Source organism: Trichoplusia ni, chromosome 10 (genome assembly GCF_003590095.1).
Source record: "Trichoplusia ni isolate ovarian cell line Hi5 chromosome 10, tn1, whole genome shotgun sequence".
NCBI lineage: Eukaryota > Metazoa > Arthropoda > Insecta > Lepidoptera > Noctuidae > Trichoplusia > Trichoplusia ni.
The window spans coordinates 9,316,839-9,338,770 of record NC_039487.1 but is presented as its reverse complement, the minus strand read 5'-3'; the positions used below and the strand labels follow the sequence as shown (position 1 = coordinate 9,338,770).

The 21,932-nt window shown below is 33.5% G+C and overlaps 1 protein-coding gene across 1 annotated transcript; it reads right to left on the bottom strand.

The window, feature by feature from the left end:
• Positions 1–16,539: 16,539 nt before the first annotated feature.
• Positions 16,540–20,515, bottom strand: LOC113498126 (circadian clock-controlled protein-like). Its single transcript, XM_026878063.1, has 5 exons — positions 20,355–20,515; positions 19,810–20,047; positions 17,989–18,119; positions 17,586–17,735; positions 16,540–16,759 (listed from the first exon to the last, which is right to left on the bottom strand). Exons 1-5 carry the CDS (start codon positions 20,410–20,412, stop codon positions 16,605–16,607), a joined length of 732 nt encoding a protein of 243 aa, XP_026733864.1. The 5' UTR covers positions 20,413–20,515; the 3' UTR covers positions 16,540–16,604.
• Positions 20,516–21,932: the final 1,417 nt, after the last annotated feature.

Sequence of the window (21,932 nt, the reverse complement as noted above, 5' to 3'; positions counted from 1 at the left end):
CACTACAAGAAACAATTTCGGAGAAAAAAAAAAACATACTAAAGTTAAAAAATGCACGTTAAAAGATTATGAAGTGTAGCAAAGTGGGGAAGTGGCTAGAAAATGCACTGAAGCGAAAATTATCCCTGATCAGCATTTGAGGGGTCGACTCCGCTCTTCAATTATCATTTGCAGTCTGTTCGGCTATTGTCGGCCGATTCGATCATTATTGAATGGAAAGAATAGTTTTATTTCACCATACGACTACGTTTTGGTGTAAGTTGATAAGAATGGGTTGGAAAAGTCCTTTTTACAAGGTTTTATTTAATTTTCAATGTAAGTGACGTATACTTCAAATTTTGCTAGGAACTACTTCTTAAAAGTTGGTCAAGATTCTCTTTTTGAAACAGTTTTAGTCGGTAGTTTCGTGCTGATCTGGTCCTATAATGCTTCTGAAAGACCAACACTCATATCCAGTTACGAACTCTAAACAAGTAGTCCTTTGTCTGATTTGTCATAGCTCCTTTTCCACGTAACATAATTTTAAAGGCAGTGTTTAAGAGAATATTCCGCTAAAAATAATTTTATAACGTACTCAGCAAAATTGAAATAACTTTAAATGTGTGAGCAAAAATAAACAGGCTACTAACTTAATTCATCAACCAAAAGATAAATTTAAGATAAACATACTTAAAGCAAAGTTATGTATACCCAACGTCCCTTTTCTATTACCTAAAATAATTTTAAAGGTGAGGGACAAGATAATTCCTTCGACAAGAATTGTTAACTCAGAAAACAGAATTGCCTTTCCTTATTGGATTAACATTTAAGTAGACATCAACATTACTTCAGCAACTTAGAGGTACAATAAATTGGTTAGTCGACGCGCAATCTTCAGGCCCCGCCACTAATTGGCCGGAGAAAAATCAACTTAATTTTCCGAGCGATAAGATTGGTTTTGAACTGAAAAATAAATTCGAAAACTGGAAAATGTGAGTGCCAACCCAATTAGGTCACTTACTTCTAACACGAAGTAGTACGTCACTAGTTTAGAAAGGGTTGCAGTGTGAATTAATGGTGTTTCCTGATGTTTGAGTTTTGACATTTGAAAGTTTGGCGCTGGTAATTAAAACGTGGAGGTTTTAGTCAGTTATAATGGAACAAAGACGCCTACATACATATAAGCTTTGACAGATATAATTATATGTAAACTTATAGCACTAAACGCCTATTAAGATTTTAACGAACGAAAGAAAAATGATTCAAATCATTGAAGAATTTTCAATTACGTTACAATTCGAACGCAAAACAAACGGTCTGTTATAACCAGTTATCAATTTAATCTAAATATACCCCGGGCATTAAAACCCTCGATAACATTTAGAAACTAAAGTTGAACGTTGTAAGCGGTGTTTAGGGAACGTTTACTGAACTACTGTCTCATAAAAAGTTTCGAGCCACGGGATTTTTCCAAGCTTCTGGTTGCTTTGGCAGCGAAAACATTTTTAACTTGACAGAAAGAAAGTTCTTTTATTTTCTATTTAATTAAGACATATATGTGCTACTATTTAATTACGGTCTTTAATAATTAGTTTTTTTTACTGTACATATCGAATGCTATTAAAGGTTTTTTTACAGCATGTTTAGTTTAGTTATTCAACTACATTATTTTATGACAATTCTTTTGTTATTAATCAACCGGATTTAAATCTATAGTAAATATAAAAACTATTTACATTTGACTTTGAATCTTTGCCCGAACCCGAAAGAATGTGGTAGCAGTAGCCATTATGGATAAAATATGTACCACGAAATTATTTTTTTTCCCTTAAAGACCTATCATATAGCCAATTGAAGTTTTACATGAAACCAACGGCGACGTCATCAAATTTCACCCCCTTGCGATTTATCTACACGTAGTTATTTACCTCTTCAAACAAAATCCTAAAAGCAAATGCAGTAAACATAAAACATATTTTTTGTGCTTTAAAACACACAAACACCAGAACATTCAATTCTATAAACATAAATGTTCGCAACGTTTATTAAACTGCAATAAGCAAGCATGCAACTTGTACACTAATAGTTAAATTAAATCTGAGCAGTTCCTCCAAAAGTTGCCACAAGCAAGGGCAGCAAAAACCGCAAACAAACCCGGATGAAACACTTGTATCTAATTAAAACTTTTGTTTTAAGTGCAAATGGCACATCCCTAGTGAGTGAGCCAAGTGATGGCTTGTTATAACTTTGGTGAGTACTAAGTTGTGAATCTCTGCCACTCAGTGTTAGGGTCCTTGGATTTTTCGTTATTTAGTTTTAATTAAAACTATCTTTCATATAAGTTTTAGTTCTGCTTGTAAATTTCCGTATACCTATGCTCCCCGCATAGGTATACGGAAATTTAAAAGCAAAATTTGACTCTGAAGTTTTTAATTTCTTGAGCGTTAAAATCGTTCCTTTTTGTATCGTAAAGTTTTATTTGAGTTTTGTTACATAGTCACAGTAGTAACAGTTACTGTCTTGCTTCGTTCGTAATCAATACCAATACTTTACATTTAAAAAAACTGTTTGCCTGTCTGTCAATTACACTTTATTTTATACTTACTGATATAACCTGACAACTTGCTACAAAATGAGTGTAAATCTCTAAAGGACATAATGAAATGAAATAAAATTATACATTCTGCAAAAAGAATATGTCATTACTTTTACGTGTCTTTTTTGAGAACGCTTTAATCGACATTTCCTATCTGACTATCTTGAGAAGAAATGAAAAAAAAAAACCGGGGTCGCAGTCTCTTTTAAAGTCCAGCTGTAAGCCATATTGTTCCACAATATTATTATGTAAGTCAATCTGAATAATTACTATAATCTACAAAAAAATAGTTTTCTATCGGAAAATAACCATTGCACAAGATAAATGTAGTTTCCAAGTCACACATCCTTAAGTCCCCGTTACCTGTACAACAAATATCGTGGAAGATTTATTACCTGAACGGAAGGGACATTTTTTATCCAAAGAGTTCATTCAAATTCAAAAGAAGGAATATAAATGTTAGGGCCAACCTTTTTGTAACTTAAATTGAAATGTTAGATAGATTGTACAATTTTAAGTCAAGTTTTAGCCTGAATGGGAGAGTGTGAATGAAAACGGTGCTTAAGGCTATAATTGAAAATATTTTCCTGAATATAAATTACAATTTGATGGTGCGAGTAGGAGGAGAAGATAGAGGCAAAATCGACAATAAGAACTAAACAAAAATAAACTCAAGTTTCATGTATAATTGCCTGTTCTATTTTATTATTTGTGACTTAATTTATTTTTTCATTCGTATTTAAAATATTAGACCACCAAAACTTCCTCAGAAATAATTAAAAGGCAAAACAACGATGGCCGGTTGAGCTTGCAGTATTATATCTTGTTTATTAATTCAGTTACAAGCAACTCTAGTGTTCTAGAAAAAAAAAAAACAAGTTTACCCACGCGTAAACCGATAACCAATACCGCTATCATCGCCATTTGTCAACTGTCTGTCTGTCGGAACGTTGCAATGAAAAATTGTATGAATAAAGAAAACAACTAAACTATTGGCTGTCAGATCCTTTTGTTATTCTAAAACAGTAGGCAGTTTGTGGCGAACATTTTTATTCGATTGATATTCAGTGAAAAGCGCGCCGACGTTTTTTTTTACGATGCACGCGTTATATAAAAGTAAACGGTTTTTCGGATATGCGGGTCGTGTTACCGATATAGGATTTACGATTTTTATAGTTGCCTATGTTTGAGATATTTAAAATTTATTGGCTTATCACTCCTGCCCAAAGAGATTTCAATTATATTTTGATAGTCCCTTCCTTGTACTGTTAATAAGCATTTTTTAATCGAGAAAATAATTTCGAATACTAAGTTAAAACTGTATGTTATATAAGTATTTTAAATATTATAAAACAAAATTCCTCGCAAATGAAGAGGTTTCCTTGAAAATGCTTTACTAAGACAAAATAATATTATTATCAAACGAAAACAATTTACGTTCGAAGCGGAATAAATCATTCATTTTAATCTACAATCTCTTTACAGTTCAAATCTCTAAAAATAGTCCTAACAAATAAAAGTCTTATTTAAAAGCTAGCTCATAATAAATATTCGTCCCAAAAAGGTTGCCAATGTTATTGTACGGATCAAACACTGAACGAATAGAACAATTCATTAAAAATGAAATTAACCTTTCATTAAAAGGTACCCTTTAGAAAATCGTTAAATTCGTGCTATTCAGAGCTTCACTAATTGATGAGGGTTAACATGAAGACGCTTAATTAACATGTCTTTAATAAACTTGATTAACATACGTTTTATGATGGAGTTATTCTTAAAATTAATTTTAAGGATGTGTCAGATTATGATAAAGTATGCTTTATATTGCAGTGATTTTATGTGTAAGGAATCTACCAATAATTACTAAAAATCGTTTGAGAATATGTCGATTTTAAAGAAAACTGAAAAAAAGAACAAAGCAATGATGCTAAATCAAAACAAGACTTTGCTTTGACAACAGGAATTTTACAAGCCGTAAGAATACACTAACAGCATAAAAAAATAGAAGAAGAAGATTGCATTGTCGGAGTCTAAACGTCGAGTGATTCGTATGAATAGGCAAATAAAATCATATTTCGCAATAGAATGGTGTCCCTTTCAATTGATGACATTAAAACCTTGTTTAACCTTGATTTATAAGATACACATACGGTCGTATACTCGAACATTCCGACAGACAGCAAAAGGGTTCCTTGTTTACCCTGTTACATGACGGTAAAACGTAAATTGAATACAAATAAATGAAAATCAAATAACCGTATATCCAAAGCATCTTTGCGTAAATTCAAGTTGAGAACGAGTTAAAAGCTATTAGCAGCCAAATGTGGCAGTAGGTCGTTTGTCGTCGAAAATAATGGTTGCGGGCAAGGAATCCGACTGCTACGCGAACTGTCCATACAGGGAACTGCATTGCGTTAAATGGTGTCACTGGACATGTTTTATTTGCCGATGGAAGTTTCTTTGATTGGTAGAAATTTGGATTTATAAATTAATAAAAAAAATTAACAAAATAAGTAAAAATCATCCAGCCTATAAATTACCCATCGATGGAACAAAGGCGTATACTCATATTTGAGCAGAACCTAAAAAAAATGAATGCATAATTGCAAAATGTAAGGAAAACAAAGAAAGGAAATTATTCACCTGTTTCATTCACCAAAAGTTGTTTTGAGAAATAAATAGTTCATAGGTGTCAACTTAGAGAATTTACAATATATTCTAGCAATAGAATTATACAGGTATCTAGTGTTTTTTGTATTCTGTTCGCATAAAAACGAACGATTCTTAATGAATTTAATCAGTATAAACCTGAAACTTTAAGTATTGTCGCGTCAATTCAAATTCCGGTCAAAGTACAGAAGGTCTACTGCCACCTCGTAAGGAAAGATTCTTCTAGTTGAGGAAGCGAGACAGAACACAATACATCGTATAGTGCCATCTCTTTTCTACAGTATCAACAGTCTTGCTCTAAGAGGCGGTGGTTGGTCTTAAGGTATCTGTTTTGTAAAACAAACAACGTAGGCTAGTATAAAGATTGGGTATTTCCGAACGTCAGCAAAGCTCGTGCTTGACATTCAGAATATCCTGCCAGTGTTTTAGAATCCCAAAGTAATACCTACGTAATGAAACTTCATTTTTACGAACTTCAATTTTGTTTAAGACACCCTCATTTCACTATGGGAAGAACAGATCGGAAAAAAGTGAAGAATGAAGAAAATTTATTAGCCTCTCCCCCCATGGGCATACAAATATTACGAGTGCAGTAAAGAACGCAAATTTCCTATTTGCCTGTTGTTTGCACAGTGAGTTACGCTGTTATCGCAAACGATAATAAAGTTCGGTTATTTGTGATTTTTTTGATGATATATTATCTTATTTGATCATAAATATGCACTCTGTTGAATTATTACGTTTGGCTTTCTTCGTTTCCACAATGGGTCGAGGTTATATAACATGATGGAGTGTCTAAGATACAAATTTCTGGATTTGGATGTGTTTCAACGACTGGAGAGAATTTTGACCTATTTAGCTCTCTGAAAAATATTTTGACCTTACAATGTAACCTAAATAATCTTTTTGTTAAATGCAAACGAAATTTCGTTTTGTATCTTTTTTGAGACGCAACTTCGACCAAAATATGAAGCTAAAAATAACGAGAAAAATATTCATCGAATAGTCTAAAATTATCGTAATATTGTAACAGTGTAAGCCAATTCTCGCACTAGCAAGAATAGCGATCTACTTACCACTTGACTTGAATATTGCAAATCCTACCCTAGATTTTATCTCTAGAGCTTCAAACATATTCGCTTCGTGCGATCTTGAATAAAATCGTCACGGATTTTCTTGTTTTACCTAAGATATTAAATTCATAGAAAATATTTTAAGCGCTGAAAATTTTAAGGTTATTATCATACTAGCTTTTCGCCCGCGGCTTCGCCTGCGTCGAGGTCGGTTATATCGTTTAAAAGAGAACACTTCAAAAGTCCGGGATAAAAACCACCAAATTTCATTAAAATCAGTTCAGCGGTTTAGACGTGAAAGCGTAACAGACAGACAGAGTTACTTTCACATTTATAATATTAGTAGGGATTATAATATGTCTGTTGACGAATTTCTTGAAAAATACTAATGCACAATTTTGCATTTGTGTCTAGTCACATTAAAATCCACATTTCGATATTCAACTTTAATACATTATTTCTAATCCAGATGTCAACTTACAAATTTCGTGTTCTGTTCTTCACGTTCGTTGATTTGAGTTCCCGTTTCTTAAGCATGCGGTGTCTGAATACGTTCATTCGATTTCGGTTATGTATGGAAATGCTCTCGTGTCTTAAATATACCGCTGCGTTCCGTCAATGTGAACTACAAAATTCAATTCCCTGTAAATCCACATTGCTATAGCGCTCTCACGGAAAACACACATTCTGCAGCGTCACTAGTTCATCCCTCTACCAACAACATTATCTACCTCCTTTTGCTGTTCAAGAACCATCTTTATTTCATTAGCTTAAGGGTTTTTGGAACCGCATTATGATGTTTGCTAGTTTGTATTCGTCATAGGACCGCGGGTCGAGTCTTTGTTCTTGAAAAGTCGCTTTGTTTGTCTGTTTCCCATGGCCCGACAGACATGCGGATGTGTTGTTTTGATATTTTATAAACAACTTGTTTGTTACATCCAGTCAGAGGAAGTTATAAAAGTTACATATTTGTTGCTCTTCTTTTACAACTTTTTGAATAATTAAGTTTAACTGTGGACACTGTGGCATATAAAGGAAACAGAAGAATGTAATTGTATAATATTTTTTTGTAACACTTACCCAAAAGGTATTTTGCTTTTAAATATAGAGTTGGGAATAAGAATAATATTACACTAAGATTAATTATTAGTGTCACTTTTTTATCCGGGGAATCTGTTTATGATTGCAATAGGTTTGACTATGAATATAGTAAACAAAAAAAAAATCATCAAAGGAAAAGGTTTATATCAAATTTTGTCTCTAGTTAGTTGTTATTTTTATTTTCTGCTAAAACTATCGCTTTCACCCAAAATTACACAGATTTAACCTTAGTTATTAAAAAAAATATTCAGATAACAGTTTTACAAGCCAGTTTAAAGTAAAAATAAATATCTAAATAGTTCAAGCTCTACTCAAATTCAATCCGACTCAAGCAATAGACGAGGACTTGACTTTCCGCTCAGGGCAGTGGTTTCTACCAAGATCAAATATTTATACGACCCGCAAGTTTGTGTCCCACGCTTCGGTTGTTTGAGGACAAATGTAAATGTTTGTAATCAAGACCGAAACCATAAGATAGCTGATCTATAGAATATTTCTTATTACTAGATTCTTGTCAACATATAGAAATAAGATTATAGAGATTTGGTAGGTATTCTAGAAGGCCTAGACAATGATGCGTAACAAAAGAGAAATATTATATGTAATATTATAAAGCTAAAGGAAAAAATCTTTAAGCGGTAGATAGTTCATCATGATATGATCAGTAATAGGACCAGATCAGTATAGAAAATATAAAAAATATTTTAATTTCCATATTTTACTCGTAACCTTCATAGCCTCGCAGATATCGCATAAGTTCGTCGAAGTATTTGAGTATGACATTCCTTTTTCACAAGTGACGTTAGTTTGACTTGTGAAAAATTTTCTTACGAATACAATTCACCTCGAAGAGAAAGTCCGCTAAGGTTAGGAATTCATATTTTACTTCCACGCATTAAGGACATGATACAGAACGAAATGCAAACTAGTTCCATTTCTAACATTAGAAACCTCAGAAATCATTACAGCATTCTTGTTTAAAACTAAATCTGTCCCAACAGCGAAGCTTACAATTTCCATACGACGTGCGACGTTTGAACCGCGTAGTAACATTCCTATGCGAATGTGATACACTCCAAAGTTAATGTGCTCGGTCTTTCTCCTGTAATAATGGGGCAAAGGATGTGACCGTCCAGATTTATTACCCTGTTTTATATTTATTACTTTGATCATTGGTACTTTCCATTTATTATGGAAGTGGAATTTTCATGCGTGGCCGCGTTTTGGTCGCTATTTATTCTTGTCGGTCTCCGTTTGTTTCAGGGTCAGTTTCCTAGATTGGCAACATTTCCATGTAAGCTGATGGTAAATGCAAAGGCTTTTGCCGTTGTGGTAAATACCTAATATTTTATGTTGCAGAAATGCGTATTTAGAAGGAATGCAGGGGTTGACAACTGCTATTAGATGAAAACACGCTGCTAGATTTTTAAAAATCATTGCCGCTGTTTGTGATCCATTTTTGTTCAGTTTCTGCAACGACCGTGTTATGCATTATGTTATAGTAATATTAAATTAGGCGCCTCTCTAAGAGAATCTACACGCATTAAACTTACATATTTTGTTTCATAAAATAATATAAAAAAATAAAATTAGGTGATAGTACAAGTGACTATCACCCCCAAATATGGAAATTAAAATGTCATCAAAACAGAAATATAATTCAATGTCATTGTCCATTGCTGCTTATAACTCAAGGGCTACGAGACAATTCATTCCAAGGGTCCTATCAAATTCCCTCACAATTAGTCCGTTTACAACTCCAGTTATGTGACAAGTTAATTACAAATATCTTAGGAATTCATCTGTTGTTCTTCGTTTTCTATAAATAATGTTGCTTAATAACTAAACAGAAATGACAATATACAAGGAAGTGAAATAAATGCTGTGCCATTTATTTCACTTCTAACGATACGATAGAGAAAGATAGAAATCACACCGACTATTGCTTAGCACCTAAATTTTTATGATGCGGAACCAAACGTCAGATCAATATTAACTATTCATCATTAACTTTCACGAAAAGCAAGTTTCTATTTATTGTGGCCGACGCGCCGCCGCTTCTACTAATGATTGAGAACTCCTTAGATTCGAAACCAGACGGGCGATTCTTATAAATAGCTTCGGGAGTAAACTGTTACTTATTGTTTTAATAAAATGTTCTTTATTTAATTCATTTTTTTTTAGGTCCAAGCTATTAAAGCTATTTTATTTTGAAGCTAATTTCAAACTTACAACGAAGCTAGAATTTTTATTGACACAGCACATACATAATTAAACAATCAAATACAAAGATTATGGAGCGGTGTAAGCCTATGAATAGTATTGTGGTAAGCAGGGTTTCAAAGGTCAGGCAAAAAGGTTCCCGCAAGTAAGTGATGGGATAGGACCAGAGGGAAGCATGGGATTCCTTCTATCTTTGTGATCTCTTGTGTGAGGGAAAATCCCCTGAAAACTGTGGTTTTTGCCATTGTACTACGCTCTTTCCTATAAGTTGGAAGGACCATTAATAAGTATTTCAAAATTAAGTCCACAAAAGAGGTCGATTTTTATTCTACTTCATTTTACCATTTTGAATAGTGGCATTTTGTTCTAAAAAGCAACACAACTCTGCCATACAGATACATTAAGTTTTATTGAATGTACTAGAAATAAATAAACATCCCAAAAGCAGCTATAGCCCACAAGACGGGTTGTGAATACCGCAAATTAATGATGACAAATTTTAATGAACGATCTGTAAAGCCAGCCTTGGAAGTAATTGAAACAGTTTCACACTTAATAAGGATGACAAGGGTTACTTACAAATTACGAATCTAAATAAAATGAAATGCTAGATCTTTCAGTTTAAGTAATTAACCACTTTGAAATCCGGTTAAATATAGTTTAATATCAAAATTATTGATTCATCAAAAACATTTCATCCTTTTGATTTAAAATTATATTTGACTAGGTGACTATTATTCTATTAACTTGCGCCTATAAACTTTATTGGCGCTATATAATTATCAAAAGTATCTGAATCAGAACTTGAATAGTCAAATAAAACTAAAATTATCTATACGCTGCAATTTAAAGCTACCAACTCATTTTATTAATCTTCTAATCCCAGAACGGCTTACGACAAATTGTAAACATCTGCTAACCCCGGAACGGCTAACACCAAACAATTACAACGTTACGTCCTTAAATGTCTCACAGACAGTTCCATAGAAATCTATCGGAGACGGTGTCATCTATAAATAGAATCCTTATCCACCGAAAGTAATAAAATCGAGTATTTCCCTCTTGGCTACCATTTTCCCCGCCCTAACTTACTACCGCCGACTAATTGCAAGTTTCTTCTGAACATCTGCTATCTTTTAATTAATGAGCATGTCCCACCTTCTAAGACAGTGCTGTATTTTCAGAATTCCGTTCCCAAAGAGGAAAAACGAAAGCCTATTTCGACGTTTCGCCGTCAGTCCGTCCGTCAATAGGCTGTATCATATGAAACGGGATAGCTAGACAATTGAAATTTTCTGTGGAATAGAAAAAAAAATACGGTCATACATTTGTTAGTGACAAATAAAGAGAGTGTCACCCAAGGAACTAGTTTATCTTTAGACTATTTTGTACTTGTACTGAACCCTGTGTCGCTACTCCAATTTTTACACTTGATCGGTTAATTTAGTTGCTTCTACTGACACATTTGTCATTAACTGCGTGACGCTTTTATTATAGACTGTTTAGTTAAACGTGTTTTATGAAAAAGAAACGTTAAAACTTTTTAAGTATTTAGTCAAAAATATTTATTTGTACACCATTAGGAAGTTTGATCAAATGTTTACGAAATTTGAATAATCCCATAATCATTAAAAGTTACTTAAGTTAACTTCTACACCATGCGAGGATAACAAGGTAGAAAAGAAATATTAAGAGGAAAAACTGTTACATAATTATTTAATCTTGCCTCATAAAATAAAAAGCACTTTGTCGGTTCGAAAAACGGATAATAATATTCTAAATTATTCTCTTCAAAAAAATCACGAAGACAATTTTCCCATTGATCCATTCTTTTATTGGTTCTAATGAAAAACCTAAGTGGCTCATATTTTACTAGTTACAAGTCCTGATAGTCGAGAACCGCTCGATCTTCATTAGGTAAGATGCTCGCACTAAATTGCCAATACTCTGGCTAAGTGCCTCTATTTAGTCGTGGTACCTCCAGATTAATATCTGTAAAGTGACTTGTAAAGTATACAATAACCAATTTCGAATAAATAGGTCAGTTTGAAGACTTATTAAAACAAGGGCAAATTTGAGGTTTGATGGTTGTGGCCACTTGACGAGGTATTTAATTTTGTAACAATGAGTCAAATGGCACATTTATGGGCTTAAAAATTGAGGTCATGATATTGATAACCTTTATGAGTCTCTCTTTCCGTCCGTATGTCACAATCACGCGTCTTACAGTGTGCAAATAGTGTAGTAAGTAGAAATATTCTGTAACCTCATAAACATTTTACAGAAGAATAGAAGAAAAAAATCGAAACACGAAAGTTTTACTTTTATAACCAATAAAAACCAATCATATGCAATATCTGTTATCTGCTATCTGCTATCCCTTTGTAAATTACCGTATACGTTTATTACCGGTATCTACTTGTACCCAAATCACGGCCATATTGTTTTTCCAATCAGTTTTTAATAACAGAAAATAATCACCTACCAATGAGCACTTGATTTTGCTTTACTGAATTTAACATACTCTTATGTTGATAAGCAATGGTATAATTTATAACACACAAATAAGACGCCATTTTTATTCTAGCGCCTGATATTTATCACACATTTCAAATCACAAATCTCCAAATCGATTTATCATTTCAAAAATATATTTCGTTGGCTAAAAATAATTTTCGCTTCGGATTTTTCGCAGCACAATTTTTATTTTGCACCACCACACATTGATCCCAGAATAGCAGTCAAAATGCACATGTCGGATTTACATCGAAAGTCCCGATGGACATTTTATTCCTGCTATATATTGAACTGCTATACGTAAATAGGAACGACACCAGCTTACCTCGACCGGAATCTCCTGGCGATTTATACATGAACAGATTTTTAATATCCCACTACTGTACAAAGGTGAATTACTTTTCTCTACAACATTTTATTTCTTTAACAATAGTTTTGCGTTTTATTAGTTCTATTATTACATAGTTGGACCATTACTATATTGCTGTTACTTTTTATGTAGAGTAGCTTCTACAATTTTTAATATCCTTTTGACGTTGTATGAAAATACAGTTTCCATTCTAACTTTAATGTAAAAAAGTTTTGTTCCTTGACTAAAGATTTTCATTCAAATTACAACATGTACTTGAAGACGATTCGACAAAATACTATTAATCGTAAAATATTGTGAGCCGAATATGATCAAATACAAAATCACATTTTGCACCGAATATTATTTCACTAATAAATAATTCGGGCCTTAGAAAACTTAGAAAGGTTTCATAACTCAGGGGACAATTAGAATTGGTACAATGAACGGAATGAGCTAGTGCTTCTTTCGTTCCTAGCCTCAGGTACGACTTTGTGATGGAAATAGACTTCTAAAAGTACAAGAGAGGATCCTTTGCAAAGTCCTACTACCGTTATAAAACTGGTCTTAGAGCAGTAAATTGTTTTTGTGCCTCTGGGCGGTTTGCATCGTCTGGAAGCAAGGACGGGCGGTAAATATTAAGCGGTTGCTATCTCCTTTAAGTGTTACTTTTGAGCACGTAACACAAGATGGCTACCGAACATAAGTCTGTGTACAGATGTTTTACTGTTTAAAGATAGCGTCATAAAATAGCGATTATCTAGAAAAGTCTCGAACTTAAATCTCGACGGTACTGACAAAATTATTTCTTTTGGCACCAGCTGCAAAGTTCTTTTATCCTGAGAATGACACAAAAGGGAATAGTAATGTAGTCTGCAAAGAAATAAATGGATAATTTGAGTTGACTGCTCTGAAGAAATTTAAGAAGATTCAATGTGCCTATTTTTTTGTATCACGTTGATAATTGTGTAGCTTCAGTTTTTTTTTATAAATATTCTTTCAAGACACTTTATAAAACAGTGTGGTAATAAAAAACACAAATACTTTTAGGTAAGTAACTGGCGAAAGAAAAAACTCTTGAATAAACCAAAAATAACTTTTAGACGACTCTTAGATTGCTGGCGCCATATTTTAGTGTAGGGCCCTCAATTACAACAGGTGCGCAAGGGGATACAAGAAAGTACTTGGAGCTCAGATATATTTATTTTTTCTTTTAAAATACCCAAGAAAGTGGAATGAAGATTGGATTTATTTCGACACGGAATTACGAGAGTCTCGAGATTTACAAAGACTGTTGCAAAAAATATGAAATATTATTCGCTATGATAACGTCTGTTGAGGAAACAAGTGATGTCTGCATTACGGTATCTCAAGTCATTGCCTTACTTACGACTAAAATCTGGTCTTAATGTTGCCTTTTCAGTCTATTGTGTTCGCCGTGAAGGCTCAATTCATACTGGCTTTAACGGCTTTTAACAAACTCAAGAAACTAGAAGCTTTTAACCGTAGAGGAAGTGAGATGGAATTGTTGCATGTTGTGGCTTGGTAACGGAGGAACTCTTACAAATAATAGCGAACTGGAAGATGTATGATAAATTTTAAGTCTTGGTTCTGAGCCAGCTTGACTTAGTGCTTTTTAACTGCTCGGTTTTCTATTGTTACAGCAAAATGAATTACACGTTGGCTTGCGTTTTGCTGGCGATTTCCTATTTAATTAATGTGTTTTTCGTTCCGTATCTTTGGGACATAAATACATCAGACCATATTTCAGTAAAATAACACATTGTTTCGTTCTAATTCAGTGGTATTTAAATTAAATTTAAAGCAATTTTTTTCTGAAATTTCTTAAGTAATAACAATTTTTTTTCATTAAATATCAAGGGGAAAATGAATTATTATCGACATCTTTGCTTGACGCTTCATTATATTTACTTCACGTTGTAAGGGTATTCAAAGTTAAATATTTGCAAATCACGGCACTTTTCTTCAGATGACAACAATCGGCAATTTTTAAACGTTATATTTTAAGTTTTCTCCGGGCGACACAAACAGCATTATGGGTCCCATTCTGTCACCTCTACTAGAACCTTTAAAGCAATACACTGGCTACTGCGAATAAGAGAGGACGCTAAACTTTATTCATAGCTGCATCTCGCTTACACCACAACAATATTCGTACTTGAAGTGTTGCTGGTGTAGGCTCTGGTAATCTCATCTTCATCCTCGCGTCGGTAAGGCGGGCACATTGTTCCTTTATCTCAGGTAAATTACGTTTGGACACAGATTCGGTGCCTGTCTTTGTTTCGCCTCTCCTCGTAATTGCACTTTTAGTTTAAAATTTTATGTAAAAGATATCCGATAATCGTTTATGTTTGTTTTGTTGTGGTTTTGCGTTTTCCATAAACGTTACATGATATTTAATTGGGGATTTTTATAAGTTAACTCGTTATAAGTGTTTTGTTATGTCACAAGTTAAGGCTTATTTGAATTTTAAATAAGAATAATTCGTATTTGGTTAACTACAAAAAAAAAATGCATAATTTCGATTAGGTTTAAAGACAACCAATTTCGTCAACCCAATTTGCTGCCAAATAAACTTAATATCAAAACACTGTGGAATAACATACCACGTAGGTTGCAGGTAATATTCCAATAAGCCACAGCTGCCGTGAAAAAGCAGTACATTCAAAATGTAGGCGGCTACGTTCCAACCTAATAACATCGGCTTTCAATAATATTCAAAGATGGGATGCTCGCGGTTTCTGTATGGATAACTTTAAATTTAATTAAATCACGAGATACGCCTACGCCTTAAGTTAAAGAGAAATATTATTGCAGTTGTTTAAGAAAGATCGCTCTACGCCATGTAGTGAGTCGTCAAATTTAAACAAATGCAAATAATATTACTTTAGAAAGTTACAATTGACCGTAATATAGCGTCATAGTGATGGTGTTTATGTTAAATGAAGAGGTTTTACAGACGATTTGGTTCGAAGTACTGTTACAGGAGTAACAGTACTTCGAGTAATGAGAATTCCCAAGGACTATCACGCTTTTGAGTGATAATAATGAAGCTGTGAAAAAGAGACGCCTTCCTATGCCATGTAGCTTGCTGTTACGCTTCCACAACTGCAATAAGTGGTGGTGAGCTCTCTGGGTTTTGTGTTCTTGTGATATTAATCTCATGGGTATTTACCTTATGCCTATTTTAATTTTATATAGCGTAAAATTACATTTTCGTCTGCATAATATGCAAGAAAATAAACGCAGAAATACGAACAGCAATATATTATATTGCTGTTCGTATTTCTGCGTTTTTAATTTTAGTCAGAACAATTAATTATTATTGCATTAATTAAATATCAGGAAAACAAACCAACACAAATATAATTAGTTGTTTCAAATAACATTGAAGCCTATATTATTTCAAAAGCAGAAACGACAACCCACCACTTGAACTATGAAATTAATTTCGGAAAATTTGGAAAACCTTTTCGAGGGTTGCCCAAAAACTATTAAAATAATAGGTATTATATGTAAGCGCCCTGTAATAGGTAACTCGATAATATTAAGTCAGCAATTAGCGAATAAACAGAGGTTCCCGAGCATTTAATTTTTGGTCCGCAGGGCTTTAATTAAGAGAACGCCGGGTAAACGATAAATTAATGTGGGACAGGATTTTTGAGACACAGTTCCAGGTCCTTCGTGGGCGATTTAGAGGTGCTTGGAATACAGATTTGGATTGTGCGTGCGTTTCTTTAAGAGTTTCCTTAAGACTTCAGGTGCGTTTGATTATAAGGTGAAAACATATTGAGAGGAAAACAAAACAGAGCAGAAAAGCGTCAAGCTTTTTATGAAAATGCCTTGTGTTTTTAACTTCTTCGTTTTTTTGCTCCATTGAAACTAGTGTTACTTCGACAATAGTCCAAGTTGGATAAAAGTCATACCAGTTGAATAACATTTTTATCCTTTGAAATGCGAAGAAGTTAACCATTTACATGCATCATGCATCAGTAAATAAAACATAAAACCTCATTACAGACATTTATTTCACATCAAACCTCTCATCAACATTTTATCAACCATCATTCTTGACTCATTTATCTGGCATGAGTTCATCAAACGATACTTGTTCGAGCAGTACTGCTAGACTTTCCACTACGGCTGAGCTAAGTGAATGACAGATCGACGGACCAACTTCATTCACAATCTCACGCCACATTTCATTCAGAAGCTTGTTTATTTGGTCACCTGGAAAAAATAAATAAGTTCCTGGATAATTACTAAGTTATGTTTTGAAAAAGCGGTCATTTTCTTGGCTTATTATGCCCTGCTAGTCTAAAAGCTAATTCCCTCTACTATTCCCTATCTTGCTCCATATTAAGAAAACCCAGTATATGCGTTTATACCAAAGATGTTTCTATGTCCACAATTTCAAAATAAATGCTCATGAATGCTTTATTCTCCGATAACATATCAATCAAACGCATCATTCCTCACAAATGACAGGCAAACGCCAGAGGCCAGATACTGACCAAAATATCCATGTTTTTACATCCCTCCTTCCCTATACAGTCTAACATTGGTTTGAAGTATTGCCAATCATCTAAATTCACAAACAGCAAAACATGCAATTCGTCCTACGGTTCGTGAAACTTTTACATCGTAAATTGTTCTATTTTACTGTTATCGCTTCGCAAAATGCTCCCCGACCCCGATCAATCATAAAATTGTGGCAGTTTTTGTTTAACAAGCGCTCATGTTGCATGGTAACTCTATTCTATTGTTGTTCATTGAATTTTGCTTTAGTCAGTTTTTGCGTGTATGCAATGATGGTTTTGCAATTTTGAGTAAATGTAATGAGAGAACTATTTATTCACTTAACAGCTCCAATTGTGGGGTAAATTATTTTATTAGCAGCTTCCTAGCAAACAGTGCTGTGAGTGATATTTTTTATGGTATATTTTGAAAATATGAAAATAGTACAAAAAATAATATTTCCAAATACTGCTTACAAAAATGCAACTTATTCAATGGTCAATCAATTATAATTAATACAAAAATTAAAAATACATACCTATATTTTTATCATTGAACAGGTTCTCCAATCTGAAATTAGCCTTTTCTACTTCATATTTGATGTCATGTTTGTTTATTTTCCAATGAATTTTACCATCAGCGCCTTCCACATGATCGTACCAGTAACGAATGTGTAGGAGAGTATTTTCTGTGGAATTGAAATGTTAAGTTAGAGCTCCATAAAATGCTGTACTAGAGTCTCACACATATGATTAGTTCTTCTGCCAAACCACTTTTCAAGCTAAGTTGGAGTAGCTGACCCCAACTTAGCTTGGAAAAAGGTTTTCAGCTTGATGCAGAGACTGACATGGAGTGACTTTTGTGATTATATTTTTGGAAAATTACTTCATAATGACACTTTTTTTGTTCGTCTCGAAATTTTGGGTTATATATGTACTTACTTAAATGTATAGCAGCGTCCCCGTTGGATTGAACGGGCAACATGAGCAGTTTTCCACTTAAATCGTACTTGTTCTTCACGTCTAAGTTGACCAGAGCATCGGCACGTATCTGCTTCTTTTCCAAGTCGAAGCTGAAATAAAAATAATATAAAATATTTCCGTTCTATGTTATGAGACTTACAGAATTCACTTCAGTTTAAGGAGTCACAGCCTGAAAACAGGTGTATCTATATATGATCAACCCTAAAAAATTGTCAAGAAATAAAATTAAAACTCTACCATGTTCTCTATTTAAATAAAAAGATATAGAAGTTAAGATATACGTTTTGTAATGATAACGATTTTTGGGATTCTGTTTGGTTTGATTTTGTCTGCTTAAAAGTTTGTTACGCACTTAACAGATGTAAAGTCCTTAAAGAAAATCGTAACCTAAAAAAAAACGACATAAATAACTACTTATCTTCAAAAAGAAAGCAAATTCATAAACCGCTACACAAAATCCACGCATTTCTAATGCGGATTCATAAGTTTAAATAAGAAAACTTACTGAATAAAGCTCAGGAACAATGAATATTCAAAAATGTATTTGCATATATTTCATGAACCGAGTCTGTTAGTTCAAGTCAAATTTCGCACGATCACTGCTCGGTTTTTCACGCCATTACTCCTTTTGTTCTCAATGAATCATCGCCTGAGCCTAATTATTTCAACGGACCCTTTAACTTAAGGCGCCTTCATAATATTATTCGTAATTAAACGGCCAAAGCTAATTGCCCGTGAGTCATGACGTAGTCGTTAGTCGGGCATAGTTCAATATGATGTACCGTTGACAGAACAATATTGAAATTACGATCTCTTTTTGAGGTATTTATCACTGCTGATTTCTAGGAACAGGTAATTGCGTAATTTTATTTAAGTAAAATTAGCTAATGATTTAAATAAATTTATACATATTATAGCGATCATGACGTAGTTCTGAGTAAAAATATAAGGCGGACTTCTAAGTCAAATGGAAATTAGTTTAAAATATATATCTTTTATTAATGTTTAGTTTGTCACAATTATTTTTACACATTTTCGGTACTGAAAAAGTAATTAATTTTTCAAGTTTATTTTGGTTGTGGCAAAGTATTAAATTTTCATTTCTTTCTATTCTCTTTCATCATTGCAAGATCGTATTGCCTTCCTCAGTAAATGAACTTCTTATTTTAAAATCGGATTAGTAGTTTTTGCACCTGGCGCGTTACATTTTTCAGTTTTATAATATTAGGTACAGATTTTTTCGCAAATCTACGAAACAAATAATTTAATAAAAAAATATTTGATTCCTATAAAATCATTTCCTAAATTTTATTACAATCCAATACCGCTTTTGGTAACGCTACAATTTATGGTAATCATAACGCTTCGGTAGTAAAACGCTAATGGAAGCAGACATCAACTTGGTACATTGTGACTATTGTGACATCCTCATGAACGATCACATTCTGATGTAGGTAAAGGAGGTATGGTCTTCGTAAATGTACCATTCCCTTATCTTGGACTCATTAATTGGAATAATCTGCATACCTAATAGTACAAATGTCTCTCTATGATAGTCAGGATGGTATGACGTTGATACAAATAACGATTGTACTTTTGTTTTTGGAGCTGTTACTGTCATACTGTAGGATAGCCTGTTGGCTTTTGTCCTGCATTAAGTAAGTGACGTTTTCCTCTTTCTAAGTATCTCAGACTGTAGCTATTTGGGAACATTATTTTCAGATTTCTTCCAAAAAATATTAAGCACTCACTGTGTAAGAAATAAAGTTAAGTACTAACCTCAAACTTTCGAGATGCAACTTCGAAAGTCCCGAGAAGTAATTATCCTTAAACACGACTTTAATGCCTTGTTTGTTTGGGATGTAGATTACCATTTCAGGTACATGCAGCGGGTCTAGAGAATGGAGCCCCCTCTCAGGATCGCCAAGGGAGAATTGATGAAGGGACTCTCGGGCTGACTTCAATGCACATTCGTTTAGATTCGGATCGTTTCTTGAGCATGATGAAATATAAGAGGCTGAAATGGAAAAAATATTCAAAGAAATGATTAAAGTCTGTTTCCATATTTGAATATTTATTCATATTAATATGAAAGAACTAAAAATGTATGCAATTGCAGCTGTATCAGGAAAACATTTCTCACAATTAGTAGGTACCAACGCAAAGCAAAAATGTATGAATCAACATGTCTAAAAGAAATAAAAGACCAAAGCTATGTTCTGAACGAGCCACACCAGCTCACTCTCATATTTAACTTTAATTACCATCCTACCATAAAAGTACTTAAACAAAGAAATGCACTTGTACAACTAATTAAAACTTACGCAGTTCCATAGACAGGACACTACAAAACAACCCCACAAACCAACTTATTCGTAGCATTTTGTGAAACAACTATGTGGCACTGCTGAAAACTCTGTAACTGTAATGAACAAGCCTCGCTCTGAGGCTTTATAAACAAATAACAACGAAATTATAGGTTTGATCTTCCTCATTACCGACCTTAAACACTGTGCACCTTAATTTTCTGTCAACATGTGAAGGATTGTATCACGTGCAAGAGCATTAGCGTTTAGCCATTATCGTTTTGTTTCAGGTCCATGTCTTCTATTCACCTCATAAGTAATTCAAGCCTGGACAGTAACACGCAATGAATAATTTCTTTCAGTACATTCTATTTAAATAACTAGTCTTTCAGTTATCATGGTTGATCATCATATTCATTTGAAATTCATCTTTATGTCTAAAGCGGGAAAGTTGCATATTCTATATTCTCTTGCTGAATCATCTTTCATATTATGTTGTGTGACGTAAATAACTTTTTTGCATAATGTAGTTAGTGCTCCGTAACATTGAATTAATAGTTTCTTTGTTTGCTAAATATGATTATATCAAGCAGTTTGGATTGTCACAAGTTATTAATTTGTATCTAGTTTGCGTCAATGTTTTTTTATCTAGGAATTAAATGCGTTAAAACAACCGCCTGCTACGAACAATGAACTATTATTTAGACTGCTCAAAGTTCTAGTAAGTCTTGCGTGAATTATGTTATCTAAATAAACAATATCGCATCAAATATAATCTGGCCTCTGCATATCTGAAGATAATGGGATGGAGAGAGGGTTAATCGCTTGAGTCGAAGGATAGTAGTTGAGTCTAAGCCGTTTGACTATTAATACAGGTTAAACCTTGTTCTCTACGGCTGATCCACTAATGGATACTTGTATATAATTTCAAGAAATGACACCGCCTTACAAAGATCTTTGTTCATATGAACTTAAACTACAACTGCTCAAGTTGGACTATCACAGGTTGAACCATCTGCGTCATGACGAGGTCTTCCGTGCTTCGAAAAGGACATTAAGTTGTGGGTCCATGTCGTTACACATAATATTTAACAGTTATTACGGATAGTCAGGAGCCAAAAAGACTGACAACGAATCTGGTTAAGGGGTAATGTATAGCCTAGGTAACTAGGTTTAGGGGTTCAGCATTGGAGTCATTGTTTAGTCATGTTCATTGTTCAGCATAGATCGGAAAATGGCTTGACGGTGAATTAGAACAACGAAATAAAACTATATTTTTGCGGTCTATTGTTTGATTATGTAATCAAAATCTTGATTGAACAAAGGTCTTTTGATCAGATTTCAAATTTAAGTCCGTATTGAGCCAATAAATTTTAACGAGTTGAGAACCATATTTTTTTCGTGAATTTGTGACTGCTTTTCGGCTTTCAATTTACGTTATTGGAATTCTTGTTGACTCGAATCTAATACTTTTTCTACAAATTCCGTTACGCTACGTGTTTTTAACATTTCTGTGAATTTTTCAACTATAATTGGAATATATCGCATGCTTGCTTAAGATTGCTATGAGGTATTTACTCAACATGGCTGATGTCG